Consider the following 22,050-nt stretch of genomic DNA (forward strand, 5'->3'; position numbering starts at 1 on the left):
TTAAGTTCAGGTTTCAAAAAATATAAGGCAGACCAAATTAAATCGCGAGGAAATGTCATAATCAAGGTCCCTCTTAACGCCTTAGTACGTACTTGACAAGAAGACTAATTGACCTTTGAAATGCACTTCTATGTAAACGAATACCTGTTCTCATCACATGAGTTGCAAGGTCACACGTGGAGCAACCTTCCTTTCAGTCTTGAGAATCAAATTGTTTAGCCCATTCATTACTACAAATATAAATATGCCTTCTTCGTCACTCATGTCTTACGTATTCAGTTTTTGTGGGGGCTTATAATTAAGGCTGTGTCAAGGTTGATATTTTTTTATTTCATCTCTTTTCTCGTTACCTTCACTTCCGCAAGAGAATATGAAATATGTCAAGTGTTGGAGAGTAAAAACCCCGTCCATGAAAAATAAATTATTTGCTCGAATAGACATGTGAAGAACTGTTGAAAATACATATACATGTAAATTGATGAGTAATCCATTTTTAAACGAGTATGTTTTATACATTTTTCTTTCAAGATGATGTATTTTGGAGGTCTCTTGTAGTAAAAATATGATTTCAGAATTTGATGTACATGACTCAAAATACCTGTTGTACAATTGATTCCCATGAATCCTGCTGCACAGGTGCATCCAAAGGGGTCTGGTAGGCAAAAGAGTTTACCCCGACATCCAGTACTGTGATCATCTCCTGAGGAATCGCAAGAAAAGCTGCCATCCTGCCCGAACCAGTTACTGCCCAGGACTTAGGATAAATGACAATAAAGGGATCAGGAAACAAGTGCCTTTATAATAGAGTTTCAAACGGGCTTACACAACATATTAGTAATACGGTATCGACATTGAGTTGATTTGATTCTGATTCGAGTGATAGTTTTATTGTAAAGATTTTTAGGTATTGAACGATCAAAATGTAAGAAATGCCAACGACAACAATGCTATTTCCTTATACCAGGGTTTCATCGATTGAATTTTATTAATGAAAGCTTTGTTAATTTTATCACTATACGCATTACGTACATTATAGAGTATTGCAGATTGAACTTTATTTCAAGCATGTAATTTACATGAAATCATTGTATTTATTCACATCAAAAAAATATTGAGCTTATTCCAGAACATGTAACAAATTAAAAAAAGGGGTGTATTAACTAAAAGTTAATAATTCTATTCGGAAGCTTGTTGTTGAAGCATATGGCTAGTCAGTTAGGGGGGAAGGGGGAACAAATTCATCCACGTTGAAATAAGAGTCATCCACAAAACTGAAATGTCTGCGTGCGTGTTTGTGCGAGTGTGTGCGTGTGTGCATGTGCGGCCTGGATAACTTACTTATTTAGTATATTTTTCTTGAGTTGCGAATGTTAGCAGACATCCACTGAGTGAGTAGTGTGTGTGTATGTGTGGGGATGGAGGGGTGGGTGAGTATTTGTGTGGGTGGGTGGGTGGGGGGGTTGTGTGAGGGAGGGGGCAGGGAGTTGAGAATGTTAACAGACATCCACTGAGTGAGTAGTTTGTGTGTATGTGTGGGGTGGGTGGGTGGGTGAGTATTTGTGTGGTCGGGTGGGTGGGGGGGGGGTCGTGTGAGGGAGGGGGCAGGGAGGGGGCCAGGGAGGGGGCCAGGGAAGGAGCAGGGAGGAGCAGGCATTGTTCCAGTAAAATTACCTCCAGATTTGTTTAAGTTATTTTTTTTCATATAAGTTAATAACATTTACAATTGATTATGTATAGGTACTTATACGTTTACTTTGTTGCTAAGTTATATATATAATGCAAATAATTTTAATTATGTTTATGTAAAAGCAATCAATATTTAACACGTTTATTGGATTCAATTGCATGTTATGGTTTGTATTACACATTTGGAGAAATAAAACAAAATTGCTTTAAAAAAGGGAAGTATGCGACTCTTTGTATACCCCCACCCCGCCTTGTTCAACAAGTATGTCTCTGCCAGTGTCTCGAAGCGCAGAGGACCCAGTAAAGTGTAAAAACCTACCGTGTTCACATATTGTCCCGTTGAAACCAGGAGGACATACACACTCTCCTAAGTCTGCATCGCACATGCCTCCATTGAGACACTCAGTACAGGTATGTTCACATTCAGATCCCCAACGATAAGCTGGGCATCCTGTTTGAAGTAAACAGTTTTAGTATTTCAAAGTGGATACGAATCCAGCATCAAACAATATCAGAAGTAAGATAACCGTTATGCCAATATGCATCGACATGCATCTCTTAAAACTGAAATGTTAAATCACCATTTTAAAGGGCCGAGGAGTGACTACTCTTTCAAAATGTAAGATTCATAATGTTGGATCCAGCATTTTTAAAATGTTAATCTACCATTTTGAAAAAGTGGTCACTCCTCGCACGATTACAAAAAAAAGGAAAAAGAATCTATAACAAACAAAAATGTCATGTTAGTATGGGAACAGCCGTGAAAATACGCTGAATTCCACAGAACTTAGATTCATTTTGGAGGGCCTTTCGCATTAATTTCACTAATATTTCGCTGAAACAATAATGTAGAATTATAAGTACTTTTGTCGCGAGTTCAACGATGTTGGAAATTAAAAGTGCTTCAGAATAAGATAATATCTAGGGTAAGATACATGTACGGATAGTGAGCTGTCAACTTACTGACGACATGAAGAAGGAATATTGCATTTCCTGCATCCCATCGTTTTCCATTTACAAAACACTGATATACCCCAGCTTGGTTTAGCCGCACGTTCACCAAGGTAAGACTCTGCTTTCCATTACTGTCAGATATCTTTTCACCATTAAACCGCCATCGCAAATCATCTTCCGTTATGTTGGTGACAACAGCGATTGTAACAGTTTCCCCGACATGGACAGTCAAAGTTGTCTGTTCAGGCAAGATTGTCGCTGTAAAGTAAATGGGAGTAATAAATTAATATGCTACAAAATAAAAAAATTCATGCAGGGAAGCAGCTTTGGGGAAAATTTCTTTCAACAAAAATGATTTATTGTATATATACGCTGTGTGATCTGTATAGGCCTACCAGTTTGTAAGTATATGGATGGTGTTCTTTTTTTCCAATCATAAGCACATGTACGCTTGATTTTTAGGACTGGAAGTAGGCGTATATAAATCATCAAATGTAAAAGTCAAAAAGGGGTATTCTTTCGAATGTATGAACAGGCTTATACAAGATATATTTTGACAATTATTTGAGTCTATCATTATATTGAAGGTGTCGGGGTTTAGTAGTAAAGTAACTGAAGTACATCGTACAGATTCGAATCCCTGTCACGGCAATACTTTCGTTTGTCAAGACATTAACCTATAGATTAGCTTCTCTCCCCACAATGAAATAAATGGGTACCCGGTGGGAATAAATCCTTCAATGCTCGGGGGCCGTATCAGGGTCGCCCGACTGAAGCGGAGGAAATATGATTGCAGGCCCTCGGGAAGAACGATATTACAAATGATGAGGCTATTCCTGAAGACAAGGAATACCATATTGTTATATTACATTAGGTCAGGGAATGAGTAATATAACTTGCTCAGAAAATGCATCTCGCATCCGAATTTCCGACGTTTTATCAGTGCTCTATCACTTCCACAAATGTGAAAATGTTTTACGATCCGTTATTTTTTTTCTTCAGTGTCCTTCTACAATATTAAGTAGATATGTTTCCTTACAAATTTCAAGGTATAGGACAGTGTAAATACATAAAATTGCTATTACCCTCATTTCGTTTTCAAAAGATCTTCTTAAAATTTATCTCAGTTTTGGGGAATATGTTTTCCTTCTAGAATGGAGCTAGTTGTATATTCTTCCGAAAATAAATTATTAAGGTGCATGAGTTTAACCATTTTCAAAGATTCAACAAGAATTGGTGGCCCCCATATGGCTGTGCATGCTGTTATATGCTCCAAGAAACGGAAACAACGTACAAGCATCAGACACTGTAAAAAAAAGTTGGGCAGATGTTACTGGGTAAATCGAAGTTGGGCAAATTTTGTCCGATAATTGGGTTATTTTCTCCCAACTGTTTACTATATGAAGTTACTTAATGAAAGGTAAAAAATAGGATGGGTAGATGTTACTTGGCAAATCGATGTTAGGCAAATGCTGTCCAATAATTGGGTTATTTTCTATCAATCATGTAGTAACCGATAAAATGAGTGGTTAATATTATTGGGCAAATTAGAGTTGGGCCATTTTTGTCAAAAAATTGGGTTATTTTCTCCCAACCATTTACTACATGCATTTACCCAATTAAATGTTCAAAATAAGTTGGGCAGATGTCACTTGGCAAACGTGAGTGGGGCAACATTATAATGCGACAATAGGGTTATTTTTTATAAGAGGTGTCGTGGTCGAGTGGATATGTCACATGACTATGGATTATGAGGTCCGCGGTTCGAGTCCAGCCGCGGCACTAATCTCTCTTTGCATATGATATTTTATCCAACTTATTTGTCCAACTAGTGTCTAACTTATGCTACACATTATGGTAAGAATTGGGTGAATTTTTGATTGGGTAAATTTTTGTTGGTTAAAAGTTGGGTATTTTCATTTTATCCAACACTGGGTAAATCATGCAAAATCTTTAATTTACCCAACAGTTGGTTGGACACATAATCGCCCTCATGTTGGGTGAAAATTGGGCAATTTTTTACCCAACATTTTTTAGAGTGTACATCAGTCACACCAACAAGACCGTATCAGAACAATTACCCTCTCGACAATCACCCCCGAAAGAATAACCCCCTTAAAAACTAACCCCCGCCCCCCCCCCTCCGAGGACAACAACCCCCGAGAACAATTGCCCCCTGAAAAATTTAGACAACTAGACATTGTGCTGACTTTTATTTACCTCTTATAAAATCACTTCTCGCTAGTGATTATATCAAACTTCCTTCATCACTCAATTCATTTAAGAGAAATATGACCTAATTTTTGCAAATATGTTTCACGGATGACAATCTCAAATATTCTTAACTTTCCTATTTCTAATCGGATTTTGCTCAAAGTTTTGCTAACCAGTTCTCTGTTTGTTTGCGCTTTTAATAAAACCAACTTGTTATCGGGGTGGAATTCCCCCTTAATGAACAGAGGGTAATTGTCCTCGGGGTGGTTGTCCTTGGTTGTGGTTTACCTTAGGGGTGGTTGTCATTGGGGGGGGGGGGGTAATTTTCCGAGGTGTAATTGTCGCTGGGGGTAATGGCCCCGTTGGTAATTTGCCGGGGGTGATTGTCCAGGGGGTAATTGTCCTCGGGGTTGTTGTCCTTGATTGTCCTTGGTTGTGGTTTACCTTAGAGATGGTTGTCCTGGGGGGGGGGGGGGTAATTTACCGGGGTGTAATTGTCATAAGGGGGTTAATTGTCCTGTTGGTAATTGACCGGGGGTAATTGTCCTAGAACCCAAACGAGACCGATAAAAGACTGACAACAGACCCAGTAAACAAGTTACATTACCTCCAATAGCCCCAAAACTGGTCGGTTTGGAGTTGGTTTTAAAGACCCTCGATTACAAATATTTATACTCACGATTGTGCATCAAGACAACAGTTGAAGAAGTACGTGTGGTTCCTTCATATTCGAAAGCTACGAAGAATGCTCCTAATGCCTTGGTTTGATAAGACTGTTCGAAGATGAGCTTTCTTATACATTGACCTTCATTTACTGTGACGATGTAGTTTGGGAGACGTGTAGTATCAATGGTCCGAATAATGCGGTCAAACATAATATTGTCTCTGATGCTCGCATCTTTCTGTCCTAGGTAAGCGCCGATATATTGATCACGTGTGTTGGGAGGATCCAGGAGGGGGTGATTGGTCACTAATGTCAGGTCTACGATGTATCCTAGAAAAAACAAAACAATAGTCAATAATAGATTTAATAGCATGCACATCTCAGTAGACTAATTAGACCAGAATTTGTTATTAATATTATTTTTTTTATTGCAACCAAAACTTGAAATTGGATTTCAAATAAAAATGCAAATACAAATAGAGATAGATAACAGTTGTACAAATATTGTACACAGTCAGAAAAAAACTATCAATTCTGAAACATAAATATATGTATATAATAATGTGCTACAATCGAATTATTATACATTATGAATTAATTAAAGTAAGCTCATGAGTACAATATTTAAAAATTATTGTATATAACATCAGAATTTATAAGGGCATGTGTGTTTCAAAATTGAGCAGTTTATAATGAAATTGATATTAATAATGGATTAAAAAAAGAAAACATTACACAGATTGAGAACCGAGCTGTGGGAGAGGGTGCCGTGTATCGTCTGCTGTTGAGAGACAGGAGGGCGTAAACTCACATTCATAACATAGCAACAAAACACCCTTCCAACTCTCAACAGACGATATGTCATGTAATAATAATAATAATAACATATTTATAAAGCGCATAATAAACTGTGGTTTCTCTATGCGCTGTACAAGCATGAATGACGAGAAATGTAAATCTCATTGAAATCAAAATAAGCAATTAACAAACTGAGCCTAGATATGGAGTATGAATTCGGATCCGTTCTACAAGTAATAAAAAGAAAACTGAAAGCAATATTTCAATATTCATTGAGGAGGAAGAGTATAAATTTGAATCTCACTTTATGTAAGTCATGCAAGTATGATAAGAATGATGAAACAAAAACTTCATGAGACTGATTTTAAAAAAAATTATACATTGTACAACTTGAATCATAACATAGAATGAAAACCAACAGTACTTCCGGTCCTGAATGAGGGGAGTTATCTTTAACAGCATTCGCCATAGGGCCTAAGCTAAATGGGAAGTTACATAGAAGCTAATCTAAATATTTCATTAAAATGCTCACTGAAAGATGCTTTAATCTACAATGGATGTCTAACAGTTTACTACCTTAATATTCAAGACACCCCCCCCCTAACTAAAACTACAACAATAGAATGGCTCAGACGTGACTTATTTATATTTCATCGATATTTGATATTCCTTTTATCTCTAGATTGGCAATAATTTCTCTACATTTACAAGTTTTCCCCAGAGCTTTTTTGTTTAGTTGTAACTCTCAGATGTATGTTTTTGTTTTGTCAACATGGTCAATAAACCATTTTCGATATGTATTCCGATAGTTATTCAAATGTAGACTCGTTTTCCCGGCAACGAGCAATTTAATTCACCTGTTTAGCTGTTACTAGGTCGGACATTCATTATGGCTCGCCCAAATTATAATAACAATATAAAAAGCACAGCTACTATATGAATGTACTCTACTACACAGTGATGAAAACAAAATTCCTAACGCTAATACTTTACAAACAATACAAAAACCAATTCAAAAGCTTTCAGAAAACAAGTGCGTCTTCAGCAAAAACTCTGAGATAGCAACAGATAAGTCTGTGTGTATGTCTAGTGTTGGGTTATTCCAAAGCTGTGGAGCGGTGGAACTGAAGGCGCAATCTCCAAGAGATTGTCGTTGTGTGAGGTAGCCTTAGAAGGCAGCTTGTCTTGTATTTCGTTAGTTATGTGCACATGGATGTGATTTAAAAGATAATAATGTAGACAAATAATTTGGGGCTTGACCATTCCATGCTTTTTAAACAACAAAAAGTGTATTAATTGCAATTCTACGCCTTTTTGGCAACCGGTGGAACCTTTTCAAAATATGTTTCCCGTCTGGAAAAAAGAGAAAAGGGGGAGGGAGAAATAGAGAGGGAAAGGGAAAGAAAAGAAAAGAAAAACAGAAAAGGAAAGGAAAAAAGGAAAAGAAAGGAAAGGAAGGAAAGAAAGGAAAGAGAAGAGAAAAAAGAAAGAGAAAAAGAAAAATAGGGAGGGGAGGAAAGAAAGGAAAAGAAAGAAAAGAAAGCAAAGGAAAAAAAGAAAAAAACGAAACAAAAGAATCGGGGGATGAAAGAGAGGAGAGAGAGGAGGAGGTAAGAGCCTGAGAGAGGAAGGGTTGTTCGGTGGAGTCGTCTCGTCGAGGGAGCACGGAAGACACGCATAAATATTTTGCTGTGTCGGGTTGGCTGTTTCGGTATTCTTGCTCGATCCTCGTGTAATATATCAATGCAAAAGTTTGAAGTCGGTGGGATGTATAATGTCAGTCGGCCGACAAGTTTTTTTCCCTACGAACTGTGACGCTTTATCCGCTGTGACGACTTCGAGAGAGACTACAACTAGAATACTAGTTTTTCTCGAAGTTTCACTTTCCTGTAACATCGGCTTAAGAAATCAGAGTTTTAAAATTTTCGGGGAAACTAAATTCAATCAAGGATTACGAGTCAAGAACGGTACAACGAATCGTCTTTTTTCCCTAATATTTATTGAAACGCCAAAAGTTCCGCGCTTTGCGCGGGAGGGGGAAACTGAATTCATACAAGGATTGAGAGTCGAGAACGGCACCAAACTTTGCCTTCTTTCTATAATAATCTAATGAAACGTCAAAGCTTCCGCGCTTCACGCGGGAAGGGGGAAAAATTCAGATAATTAGGGTTAAGAGTCGAGAAAACGGTACAACAAATCGTCTTCTTTCTATTATAATTGAATGAAACGTCTAAGCTTTCGCATTTCGCGAGGGAGGGGGCGCGGATTAAGAGTCGAGAACAGTACAACGAATCGTCTGCCTTCGCGCGGGAAACGGTAAACTTCATTCAGACTAGAATTAAGGGTCAATATTATGCATCTAATAATTTAATGAAACGTCTAAGCTTCGCGCAGGAGGCCCTTCTTTTAAAAGAGGAATTTTTAATGTATTTTCCTCTATTTTTTTACAGAATATCTAGTTTCTCTCATTCAAGTATACTTTTTTATTAAATGGAGGTTATTTACATGGTAAATCTATTCGTTAAGATAATAAATGGTGAATATGTACTTACCGTTACTCGTAACAACCATGTAGAACAATACAAGCATGAGTCTAGAAAAAGAATTGCTCCAACACAATAAGGACGCCATCATACATTAGCGAAAACACTGAAGACACTGCTTGAAATTGTCAATCTAGGAAGCATCAACGAGGCAAGATGAAATTGTCAAGGCCATATTCAGGAGTAGTGTTTCCTTGTTCACAAAATTTAGTCTTAAATTGAATTTATCATGGATATAATTTATTGTCACTCATAAAAATGGGGTTTTTCCAATAAGAAATTATCCAACAAGAAGGAAGTTTCGGCTGAGCTAAATTTGGCACCACTGGTGAGTTTTGTTCGTATTTCTCTCTTATGGTGCAGACAAAATAGCAAATTTAAGCCAGGTCTATAACTTACCTGGTCGCCCTAGACAGAACGAAACTTTCTGCATACTACTTCAATCATCGACAATAGCCCTTATCAAGACTCGAGAGTACAAAGTTTCCTCCTTGTCTCACAATTTAAATTCGTCTATCGGGGTTGCGGAAATCTTGTAAAGCATATACTTATAGCGACCTGGTAATCACTCAAATGCGATTCAAACTACGTCATATATCGAGCCAGCTATGTATGGAACAGCCAATAGGCGTGCTCCGATAGATTTTGTCTGATCCCCGCTTTGCAGCTAGAAGATTTGCCTCATCCAAAGGGGAAAATACCACTACGATTCCGGATATCAAGGCGGAACCTTACAGAAACTGGATGTTTATACTGAAGATATTTGTTCTCCTTATAATAATTTAGCTTGTAAAAGGAACGCACGAAATGATTCCATTGGTTACTTATTTGCCGGCTTCTCCTTTTTTCATGCCTTTTTAAAACTGTCGTCTTAGCGGTGATTATTTTTTATATGTAATAGGCCCACATGATGTGTGGGCATATGTGGGCCGGTATATTATGTGGGCCATGGGTGCGGGAGCGTGTGTGGGTTGGTGTGTAGGTGGGTGGTTGTGTATGTGTGTGGGTGGGTGTGTGCGTTGATGATTGTGTGTGTGTGTATGTGTGTGTACATTTGAGACGAGGATTATATCAATAGTGTATTTGATTCACTTCACTTACATTGTTCGAACAAAGCATTCATTGATTATAATATACTTCTGCAAAGATCCCCCTCCTCCCAAATGTGTTTGAAGACAAATATTGATAAACAAATACATAAATTGGGTTTTCTGTTGTACGCGGAAAACTTTAATTGTGTTTCTTTCATAAATATTTGTACAATAGTATCACTCCATATGTAAGATAGTCAGTGAGGCATTGTCCGTAAACACTGCGTGTAATAGGCATGTTACTTCCCTCTCTCAGTCACTCCATTCTGTCTTCAAACATGCAAGTTGAGGGCGCCATACACTTCAAGCTGTAACCTTTACTAGTTGTCTGGGGTAGTTGTCCTGGGGATAGTCGTCCTAGAGGGTGTTTGCCATATGGGGTTAGTTGACTGGGGTGGTTATCCGGGGGTGGATGTAGTAATAATAATTCATAATAATAATTCATAATAATTACTTTTACAGGGGGGCCTACACCATACAAGCTCTGCTTTTTTTTGTCGGCCCTCCTTCCCTTTCAACTGCATGTTTATTTGTTTGATGTATTGTATTGTGCAAATTGATTTACATGTATATGTATATCAATATGTGAATATGTTAAAACGTACCATCATTGTAAAAACGAACAGTTGACAAGGGATAAATAAATGAATTGAATTGAATTGAATTAATGTCCAGTGAGTAGGTGTTCGGATACGACACTTTAGATATCGTCTGGGGCATCGTCGTGAAATTCTTTGCACCATGCACCTGGAATTTCATCTTCATATGTTTGGAAATAATCCATAAAACTTTAATTATGATTTGCTGGATTTCGTGTCTAGTTATTTCATATCAAAAATTATTTCACCGTTTTAAATAAAATGGTATTAAATATGTCTTCATAAGTCTTAATAAATAATTAATCGAGTAATTATTAAATAGTTACAATGAGAACGATGGTTGGGATCCACCCAAAAGCATGATAAATCTTTTTTTTTGCATAATGGGGTAATTTAGGCGATTTTTTTGTTGTAATTATCTTCTCCTGATTAATGCATTTTTAAATGTAATAATTGTTATGGCAAAGTAATCTGGCTTGTATCTGACTGGCTGTGCTAACAGTCTGCCAAATTCCAAACTGCTTTAATAATCAGAGGGAATAATTTTGTTGAGAACCGTTCAAAGTGCCAAATGACGAGCTGAAACAAAATAACTTGATTTGCTTTTGTATTCTTTATTGTTTTTACTTCTTTGATGTTTACATATTGTGCGTTGTATACTTTCATTTATCAGTATTCATATTTAATATGTGCCTAAAAATCTCCTACTCATATGGTAATATATGCATGTTGACTTGGATTGCATTATCTTACTCTGTTAAATAACTTCTAATTCTACTATATAATGATTCGCTAAACATCCACCCTCATATAACATAATGCTTTCACGTTATTTTCATGGTGCATAGTCTTGGTCTATATTTACAACTTTTATTTTCATATTTCATCGTTCACATCCCAACATAACACATTATCTTTGAACTATTAATTAACTTGAATTCCACTGTTTAGTAGACGTACATGTAGCAGTCGTAGTAGTAGTAGTAGTAGTAGTAGTAGTAATGATATTAATAATAACTGATAATTTATTTATAATATCAACAAATGTGGAAATAATGCTTAGCACCACATTTCACGTGTACGTTATTGTGCATAGGCCTAGTCTATATTTATATTCACATCTTATATTTCATATTTCAACGTTAACATCCTAATACATTATCATTGAACTATTAATCAACTTGAATTCCACTGCTTCGTAGAAGTAGTAGAAGTGAAAGTAGTAATAATAAAATTCATAGTAATAATGATAATGATAATAATAATAATAATGTTTATGATAATTATAATAATGATAATAATATTAATGTTGATAATAACAACTTTAATAATAATATTTGATAATTTATTCATTATTGTTCATCGATGCTGTAATAATGCTTTCCACCAGCAACGACAGGCATTAACACAAGTAATCAATAGAATGCCTAAGTGGTGACCACGGTACCCTTTTTCATATGTTAATTGAGAGCTGATTTCATGAGATAATCATCGGTCTGTGACCATACAGGGAGGTCTAATCCCTCCTGGCCAAACTAGTACAGATAGGCTTTAAAGAAACTAATCTCATACATTTACTTTCATGTAGTGTGGTACCCAAGGTGTGCAACTATTCTTACCCAAATTCGTCAGACCTGTGCGAATCATTATTATTTAAAAACGTTGTATTTCAACTAATCCCCGATATTAACAGATTTGGGAGTAAGGCGAGTAGAGATGGTGAATGAAAACGAAGCCATGATACTTTTTGACAGCTTTTCGTCATGGTATTCCATTTGGATACTTAAGAGGAGACGCCACAGTCCATCAGCACAGTTTTTTTTTCAGTTATTAAGATTAAATTTGATATTTCACGATAAGTGATAAAGCATGGTTTCATCTTCACGAAATTATAGAGACATACACATATATTTGTAATATATTTCTCCTTAAAACTATAAAACTTTTTTTCATTTCATTTTGATGGAGTTTATTCATCTCGTGTATCAATTCTTCTTCAGCACGTTGACATAGTCTCCGTTCATGGCGTCAGTTACATCTTCGTATATAACTTCTTGATCAGGTTTCTTGAGATCTTGGTAGGTATGAGGGTCAGCATAATTCTGGTAGCTCTGCGCATCGGTATTAATACCTTGGTAGGTGTGGCTGTCAGTGTGCAGGTCTTGATAGGTATGAACGTCTGTCTTTGACGGATCAAATACAGGGTTCTGATAATGCGGAGACGAATCGGACTCTTTTCCTTTAGACTTAGTAGTGGCTGATTTATCGCTGTAAGTTAATATGAAAACAAAGATATAAATCGCATTAAGGAAATACATAATCAAAACAATAATTATGTATAGTATGGTATTTATTCATCAACATATCGCAGCCAATGGCTGAATTGCATGCATGATTTACAGAGATTTTATTTAAAAAATATTTAAAAAAAACCATCATATTTACAGTTCGTTATTTAACAATAATTCAAAGACAAGAACCTCAATTAAACTCATAAACTGTCCCAATAAATAGGTATACATAAACATGTAAACATGACAATTGGCATGTGGGAATCGGTATGGTACCTTTAAAAGACTTATTATTTACATACGTCCTTCAAACTGGTTGCCATGGTATTAAGAAAGCGTTATGCTTTATAATATTTACATTTTAATTTTTTTTTTTTTTAAAGAAATTAAATTTCTATACAGATCCACTCAAAAATACAATCATAATTCATCTTGTTGTTTCATGACCATACGGTTTTAGCATCTTGTATGGAGCAGTACGATGCGGATGGACTGATGCGAGGGGCAGGTTAAGAAAAAGGTATCTCTCTAACCTTCTCCGCTTGTAAAAGATGATGATGAGAATTATAACGATAACAATCACAAAAGTAGCACCAACAGCGCTTCCTACGACAGTTGCTATGGAACCTGAAGGAACTCCAGCTGAGTTTGATGTTGATGGAGAAGAGACAGTAGGTGAAGAGGATGGTGTGGGAACAAGGATGGTAGTGAAAAGAAATGACATGAGTTAAAAGTCACGAAAATAGCATCAGAGTTAATAGATAAATACTTAATAAATCAGATACTAGATTAGAAATACCGAGGTAGTATCAGAGTTGATATATATAAATGATAAGTAAATCAGATACACATGTACTAGCAGCATAATTATGATCATAATTGATTGTAATTGCATGCGAAAAGACCAGCTCCAGTAGTTAGCTTACTATCACAGCTAGACATTCACGATTCACGTATTGACATTTGTGTGGGTGTGCTCGTGTGTTTGTGTGTGTACGATTATTGTTCAATGAATGGAAAAGTGAGGTCAAGACGAACAAATTATCAAATTAAATGATAAAAATAATGATAATAATAATAGTAATATAATAGTAATAAAAATTTAGTAATAATATCGATTATCAAGGAGCACTAAAACCACAATCTTATACAAAATTATGCTCTATGTATACATGTAAATGTTGATATAGTTCTACTAACGCGGACATCCAATGTTTCCGAAACCAAAACTTTGTTTTTAGATTCGAAATATGCAACGATTTCGATAATTCAATACATTTGTCCATTATTGTGAGCATACCTCAAACAGGAATTGCAATTTCGATGTTCAGCAATGGTAACTCTCCAGGCGCGGATCCAGGATTTCTTAGGGGAGGGGGCCCAACTTTTTTTTTTTTTTGCTCCCGAAAATTTGAAAATCGCGCCGGCCAAAAAAATCGCTCAGTGGGGGGGGGGGGGGGGGGGGGGGGGGTAGTGAGCACTTTTTTTTTTTTTTGATCCTCAAAAAAAATTCAATTTGCACCCCCCCCCCCCCTTGAGCGCCAGGGGGGGGGGCCCAACCCCCAAAAATCGTACAAATCACGTGATTTTACATGATTTTTTTCTCAAGGGGGGGGGGGGCCCCCCCCCCCTGGATCCGCCACTGTAACTCTCAATGTACTTGGAAAAAGTATCTGCCGTTCATGTTCAAAATCTTACAGTGACACCATATTGTCAAAACCATGGCAGTAATGAGTCGCGTTCTGACTGATGAACGCCTAAACAAAGGTCATTAAGAATGTGGTCTAGAATCCAGCATTGCGACATCTTCATTCTCATGTATATATTAACATATTATAAGATTACATTTTATAAAGCACCTTTTCATTAGATACAAAGCGCATAAAAAAAGAAATACTGACTAACAAACAAAAAGAGAGAACATTACCGTACGAAGCTTACATTAATTACAAACAGAGAGGAATATTAAAACGAATAAGAACAGATGTAATTCCAGACACCTCTTGAAAGCTGTGAGAGAAGGGCAATTTTTTAGTACAGGTGGTAAGTTCGGGGTTTAGGGGGCAATGATAGCGGGAAAAAACCTATCATCTATCTGTTTACTGGTTCGAGGGACGGTGAGTGTTGCACTACTGGCTGATGATGTATTATACATGGATGTGTGCGAATGGAGTAGATCACCTCGGTATGATGCGGTCGGATTAGTGATACACTTGTAAGTGAGAGTTAAGGTGTTATATTATGATACGATTATTAACGCGGAGCCAGTGAAGATCAGTGATGAGAGGGAAGATATGGACACATTTTTTGTTTACAATGAATGAGAGGGTTCCCCCACACACAAAGTGCAATGAGTGGGGAGTAGAGGTGTACGACACTGAATCAGAGGGCAGAGGGGTCTGGGAAGAAAGTCAAAGTGTTGAATGATAAAAAAAAAACTAGCAAATATTAGTACTTGTAAGAGGTAATTCGCAAACAAGTGTACTTTAAACCCCTTGAGAACCCTTGAGAGAAACTGAAAAAAACTATATCTTATATTGGGGCGCGAAATTTGGGGGTCTGAAGGAACATACGCGATGAGCAAAAAAGAAACTTTCGCATTTAAAACCTAGTATAGGTATATAAGTATTGATATTCATAACTTAGTCAGACCTTGCATGCAAAATTGATGCAAATCAGGAATCTTGGGCAAAAGTCATTAACTTCGAGAAATCTGCTCAATAAATTTTGACTGCATTTACCACTTTGATTCCCGATCGTAGACAACCATTTGTTTTGGTACTAATTAACAATGATTGCTTACATATTCGTAGTAAGTTAAGCCGCATTGATATTGAACATATTGAAGAGGTTGGTTTGATCTAAAAAGAAGTTACAAGTACAAGCAATGGGAATGTGCCATGTCTCTTTAAACGTAGGACAATCGGGACAATTTCCATTCAAACGCAAAAGCGATTTCAAGTGCAAGACTCTCGTAAAATAGGCCATCCTACCTGTTTGTACTTCAGACGGATCTCCGAACAGAGTGGATTTCTAAATAAAAGGTAAACAAGGAATATGAAAAACATTTTTACTGAAATGAAATGTTGATGTATTTATCCAGTAGCAGTTTTAATGAAGTTTAGTCGAACCTTTTCTATACTAGGGAAGCGCATAACATGTGTTAATGCCTCTGCGATATACATACAATGGCCATATCCTGCACTTCCAAGTGACTTTGGGTAATAACAGGTACCAAGTACTGAAGTAGTTAGACCACTTTCTTCGGAGTTCATAACGGCGGTTAAGTTTTTAAAAATGGTATAGGCCTATCTGTAATGGTCCATCAAGTTGTGTAGCACGAATCATTACAAAATACTGAAATTCTCTAAAAGGCTAACCCATAACACTTGAATTCTTTGATCCTTAATGTGTTATTGTGTTTTTCCCCCACGAAACTGTCCTCTAAATAATACAACACGTTGCGTTTTTCTGATAGGGCTTGTATCTAAAAGGAGCTATATTAGACAATAATAACAATTTCAGATACACCCGACGAAAACACTTATTCTTAAGCCACTCATTATTGTCCCTTATAACCGATATTTGCACCTAAATATTACTTCCACAATATAATTATGCCACGAAACCGTAGTCTCTTACATCGTGTAGGCAGACCGTCAGTCCCTTTGGACATACATATCCACCGTTAATATCTTACCTTTCCTCCAACATTGCTCTCAACACCTGTTCGAATATCATATATCGCTTTGTCTTTGAGGGGTGCATTGTGGTAATGTCCATAAGTCTCGTTATCCCCTATAGTTAGCTCTATCGGAAGATCATCTTTGCTGATGTTAGCTGCTATGTATGAGGAGGCATTCTCGGCATAGGATCCATACGCTGCCTGTTGACGTCGGCGCCTTGCTAACGGACGTCTCTCTTCAACAGCAACAAGTATGTGCCTGAGAGTTTAAAGAGATATTTGTCATGATTATACCCTCTATCACTATCCTTAATTTTAATAATCATCATTTTATTCTAAAGCAAGGACGAGGAAAACCTAAATTTATGTAGGCCCTTGTCAGCCCTTGTGTAAATAATGTTGATGCCACAGCTTGTATACATCATTACATGACTAGCAGACTTTCTTTAAAAAATCATATTACTTCTTGAAGTAAAGTAGCCTTCACAATTAATAAATTAATGCTTTCAAGAATTAATATAACAAAAGCTTGTTCATTAATAAAGTTATGAGAGGTTTTATATTACTGTTTATAAGCTCTGGTCTATATATATATACACATAAACAAGATACAAAGATTTATATAATTTAAGGTCGACAAACATCGTTTGGAATATGTAGCTGGCGAACGCCAGACACGGCTAGCAAGAATACTTACGTTATATATGGAGATTCAAGCACATCACTAAACTGAATGGTAGGCGAACCGTCAGGGGAAGATACTATCACTGGTGGGTTGGGCTTTGGAAGCTCGTCAGCTATGGCACATTACAAAAAAGAGATGTCAACATCAAACTTAAACCTCATTGAGCAATTACCTTTATCCAATATTGAAATTAGAAATATCCTCAGAGACTAGTAATTAATGCTAAGTATCAGTTTTCCGCTGCTGTACACGTCGGTTATAAACCTGTAGTCTGGTAGAAATAAAAGCTGGATGGTGATGGTATTCTCTTGTTTCTTATTCGAAAAGAAAAGTAGAGGACGGTTGCACTAAAGTCCTCATATTTACCACGTGGGACCTGGGCTTATTGTCCCTGATGTAATTCGAACCCTGTCATCTTGATTTATAATGAATAGTGTAAGCAGTGTTTTTTTTATAAAGCTATAGGAGGTGTCAATGGTTAAACATGGGGGCCATTAGTCAGCGTTGAACACCAATAAAACTAATGTTAACATGCATGCAAAACAATTTTAGTTTAACGGGTTTGTCCTATTGTCGTCATCTTTATTGTCAAGATGGATGGAGAATCATATTCACCTTGTTACTTTATTATCATGTTAATTTGTAATCGTATGTAGTCTTTACTGCAAATTTGACACTACCCTCTCACAATATTATAACCCCTATTAAATTATCTTTATTTTATTCACTTATTTATTTCATCAAATATGTATTTATTTATTCTTCTCCCCCCCCCCCTTTTTTTTGGGGGGGGGGGTTCTTTTTAACAATTTCCAAATTTATACATATTTCTTCCAATACCTGCAGGAGGTTCCGTAAATTCTTCAACATGCTGACTAGAATCTCCCTCCCCTTTGCTAGTGGACGCTACCACGTAGACCTCATAGAGTGTAGCTGGCTCCAGATCATCAAGTTCAAAGCTCAAAGAGGCTCCCGCTACCTTTTCAATCGTAAATGAATCTCCTGGCTGGAATGATCTGTCGTATGGCTTTCCTTTTACTTTATAGGCCAGCTAGAGAGAGAGAGAGAAAGAGAGAGAGAGAGAAAGGTTAGAGAGAGAGAGAGAGAGAGAGAAAGAGATAACGCAATTGTGGATAATACCATCGTCTACTGATGTGTATTAAGGTCACCTTGTGGATATTTGCAATTTGACCCGGAAACAACTGAAAAAGTCTTTGTCCGTTCATTTTTAAAAGATCGGTAAAATGCATCTGCATACATTTTTTTTTTTTTTTTTTTTTTTTTGGGGGGGGGGGAGGGGCGTTCAAACGATTCTTTATTAATTAGACTTGAATATCAAACTGCTAACCTGCACTGTGAAGTTTATTTGACTCATCGAAACAAATCTTGGTTGAACAAACTCCACAACTGTACCTATACTTCAGCATAAATTATGATTTAGTGATTCCGAAATGATTCAGAAATAAATTTATTTAAAAAATGCGTTTCTTTTTCATAAAATGGATTAACTATATTTGTATATCAAAATATCAGTCCTATTCAAGTACTCAGATGAAACCTAGTCACCTAGTCTAACCGAAGATACTGGAAACCTCAACTTAGAAAAAAATATTACCTGATATAGAAGAGAACTCCAAAGAGAAGGTTAGAAAAAGGATTACAGTTCGGATACACTTTTGTATTGTATTGTATTTATTAACATTTATTTCCTTCTCAACAGCACAATATAAAACACAATGTATATATACATGATATATGTAACAATTATTTATACAGTAAATAATTCAGATACGAAAGGAGGCGAAAACCCGGAAAGCATAGCTTGAGTTGGGAACGCCCATAATAAATTAACACAGTTACCGAAAGAACATTATAGATATTATTATGAAAATTACATTGTATATAAAAGAACACTTAAAGCATTACGAGAACTTTCCTTGAAATTAAGTATTGAAGTTACCGTATGGGAGATGATTTTTCCACGGGAGTACCTCGGCTCCTTCCAGGTGATCAGTAAAGATTTTGATCTGCTGGAAACAGTCAACGCCTGAGGCTCACTAGGAACTGTAAAGCAGGAAATAAGATCAATACAAACAAGTGCAATACAAGTCAATATTTGTGTACGATTGTATCATTTAGATTTCGAACCTAAAACAAAACGATCATACAGTTAACTACTTTTTTTCTCTATGCATTGGTTTGCGTTGTATTTGTGCAGAGAATTTAAGTGTTTTAACATCTACTGTAGATTCGTTGTATTTAAATTGAAGGTTAAATTGTAGAGGTGTTGTGGATAAGTCACCCGAATGCAGATCACAAGGTACGGGGTTCAAGTCCCGCCGCAGCACTAATGTCCTTTGGCAAGACATTGATCTACATTTGCCACTCTCCACCCAGGTGTAAATGGGTACCTGATAGGCTTGCGCGCTAGTTACTTTGCTAGCTCGGCTACGACCAGGGTAATATGTGTAAAGCGCTATGAGCGTCAAAACCTGACTGATACCGGCGCTATATAAATAACCATATTATTATGAATTATTAAGTCTAAGATCTGGCTGAAGGATTTTCAATACGGTTCTCCAAATTTATGTCTACATCTGTGTCATCTGTGTAATTATTCCCTCTCTTACTCAACTAAAACTGTCATATCAATTCCTTTCATAGCAAAAGCGCTCCTCACAATTTCTGTAAATTTGGCAGTTTAACGCTACGCGTACCGCCTTGACCGGACTGTGCGGTATCTGTGCAGTTCTGTGTGTAGAGAGGTCGGGCTGTATTCATTATTTCTTGGGGGTGCATAAATTGCTCTAATTATACGTACGCGTGTAATGCGCAAGTTTATTGTGACGGCACTAAACCCATCCCACTCATTGTTACCCTATTTTCATAATGGTACTGACCCAATCAAATGTAGTGCAGTGCGCTCGTACGCGCTGCGCTGCGTGTGTACATGTACTGTACTTATGCATGTTCAGTTATATGTGTATGCATAGCATTACGTACATGCATACGGCTAGCTGGCACAAAACCCTGGGTCGGGCTTCTAAAATGGGACATGAAGCATGATTTAACATGAAAAATGACGGAGCTAAAAATGAATCAATCAAAATGAAATTTATATGTATGAAAAGCTTACGTATCATATGTCATTGTCTGTGATTGAGGATTTACAAATTTGACGCAAAACGCGTTGCTGCAAAGTTAAAGATTGGTTTATTGAAAGGCAATCGAGCACAGTACGACCGATCCATTGACATTGTGTATGAGAGAGTAATTTTTTTTAAATGGATTGTAAAGTTCAACGTCAAAGTGACGGAGGTTTTTTTTCAAGTAAGGGCATGGTTTTACATGGAATGTAAAGGAAATGTTTCCTTCTTCTCATATCTCGATTGAGGATATTATTCTCAATTTCGATTTTTAATGGTAAAGAAAAGTGTAAAAAGATGTCGAGAATTTTACCATATGTCATGTAATATAAAATGCGCGCGGGTCGGTTGATCTCCCAAAAGGAGCGCGAAGGAATTGATATGTTGTCTAAAGTGATATTTATTGTGCAATAAGCCTAATATTCCTGAACATATACTCAACCGAATATTATCCTTCCGAACACTTCAATGGCGTTCTTACGTAATCTAAAGATGAATTCTACATAGCTAATACTAATACAATACGGTATTGAAATTGTCCTTGAGTTGATTTCTTGAAAGTCTCTGCGATCGTGTTCTATGAACAGGTCATTTTTAGAGCTTTTGTTTCCACGTTCTTTCTTTATTTCCCTTTTCTGAAATGGGGGAGGGGGTGATAATATGTCCAGAATGATCTATATACATGGGACATTATAGAAATGAAAAGATAAATATCGTACTTCCTTCTGATGTAATCCTGACAACGGGTGGGACCGGGCTTGAGTCACCAACACCATGAATGGTCTCCGCCATGACCTGTATAGTTGAAAGAAAAACATTGTGATATTAAAGGGAGATGAAGAGCGGAGAAGTACTTATGCAGAGTAAAACAATTTAAGGACAATTTAGAGATTGACCTTGAATGGATGGACGGAAACGTTATGGACCTCCTGACACTGTTTCCATTTAGCATGAATTGTTTATTATAAAAGCATTTCATCAGAAAGAATATATAGATATGTAGCGACAAATGTTACAGTGCATTCATTTATAATTCACTGGTATACATATTGTGTTTTTAATCCAAAATGGCCGCTTTAGAAGTCATTGAGAGTTCGAGGATTTGGTATTACGCCATGTCCTCAGAACTGGTTTTAGCTCGATTTATTACTGCACGATGTTTATTCATTAGTATTTTGATCACATGACCAATTAACATAGATGTACGCGTATTTATTCATAAGTATTTAGATCACGTGTTTAATTAACATACATGTGCGCTTGTTTTCAACCAATCGCGCTGTAGTTGATTGGCGCTCTTCTGATTTTCCTGTGCGGGAATCAGTGAGCTGTTTTAATATTGGTAACAACACATGCTGCTATTGTGTCGATTATTGTACCTAGAAAATTGTATCCAACGAGGATTGAACTGCTACGTCCCCGGACCATTCCCGGTGGACGTGCTCACCTATTTACATTTTGTACGTTTTGCAAGATATATTTTGACTCTCTCGATGTTCAGCATTGACGACACTTTAATTCACCAGCAGTGAGAATAGAACATTTAATATGATCTAACGTTTTTCTCACCTGCATTATTGTTTGACAACCTTTTATCATCGACTTCATATGATATATATTGTCTCGACATTTGATTCTTCGACCTGCATCGCAAGTCACTGAAGTTGATCTATTGACATTGACTGCATCATCAT

General features: G+C 36.7%; 2 protein-coding genes across 3 annotated transcripts; both read right to left on the reverse strand.

The window, feature by feature from the left end:
• Positions 1–1,160: 1,160 nt before the first annotated feature.
• On the reverse strand, positions 1,161–8,887 carry LOC105436593 (angiopoietin-1 receptor-like). Its single transcript, XM_030996651.1, has 5 exons — positions 8,869–8,887; positions 5,534–5,848; positions 2,650–2,898; positions 2,006–2,137; positions 1,161–1,207 (listed from the first exon to the last, which is right to left on the reverse strand). Exons 1-5 carry the CDS (start codon positions 8,885–8,887, stop codon positions 1,161–1,163), a joined length of 762 nt encoding a protein of 253 aa, XP_030852511.1.
• Positions 8,888–12,013: 3,126 nt separating this feature from the next.
• LOC105446416 (receptor-type tyrosine-protein phosphatase mu-like) lies at positions 12,014–21,941 on the reverse strand. Of its 2 annotated transcripts, XM_030996891.1 has the most exons (9): positions 21,926–21,941; positions 21,076–21,151; positions 19,171–19,274; positions 18,051–18,261; positions 17,223–17,322; positions 16,541–16,784; positions 15,834–15,873; positions 13,374–13,482; positions 12,014–12,817 (listed from the first exon to the last, which is right to left on the reverse strand). In XM_030996891.1, exons 1-9 carry the CDS (start codon positions 21,929–21,931, stop codon positions 12,535–12,537), a joined length of 1,173 nt encoding a protein of 390 aa, XP_030852751.1. In that variant the 5' UTR covers positions 21,932–21,941; the 3' UTR covers positions 12,014–12,534. The 2 variants fall into 2 exon arrangements, with proteins under 2 accessions (XP_030852751.1, XP_030852753.1); XM_030996893.1 differs by lacking the exon at positions 13,374–13,482.
• Positions 21,942–22,050: the final 109 nt, after the last annotated feature.

Source organism: Strongylocentrotus purpuratus, unplaced genomic scaffold (assembly GCF_000002235.5).
Source record: "Strongylocentrotus purpuratus isolate Spur 01 unplaced genomic scaffold, Spur_5.0 spur5_scaffold_3, whole genome shotgun sequence".
NCBI classification, from domain to species: domain Eukaryota; kingdom Metazoa; phylum Echinodermata; class Echinoidea; order Camarodonta; family Strongylocentrotidae; genus Strongylocentrotus; species Strongylocentrotus purpuratus.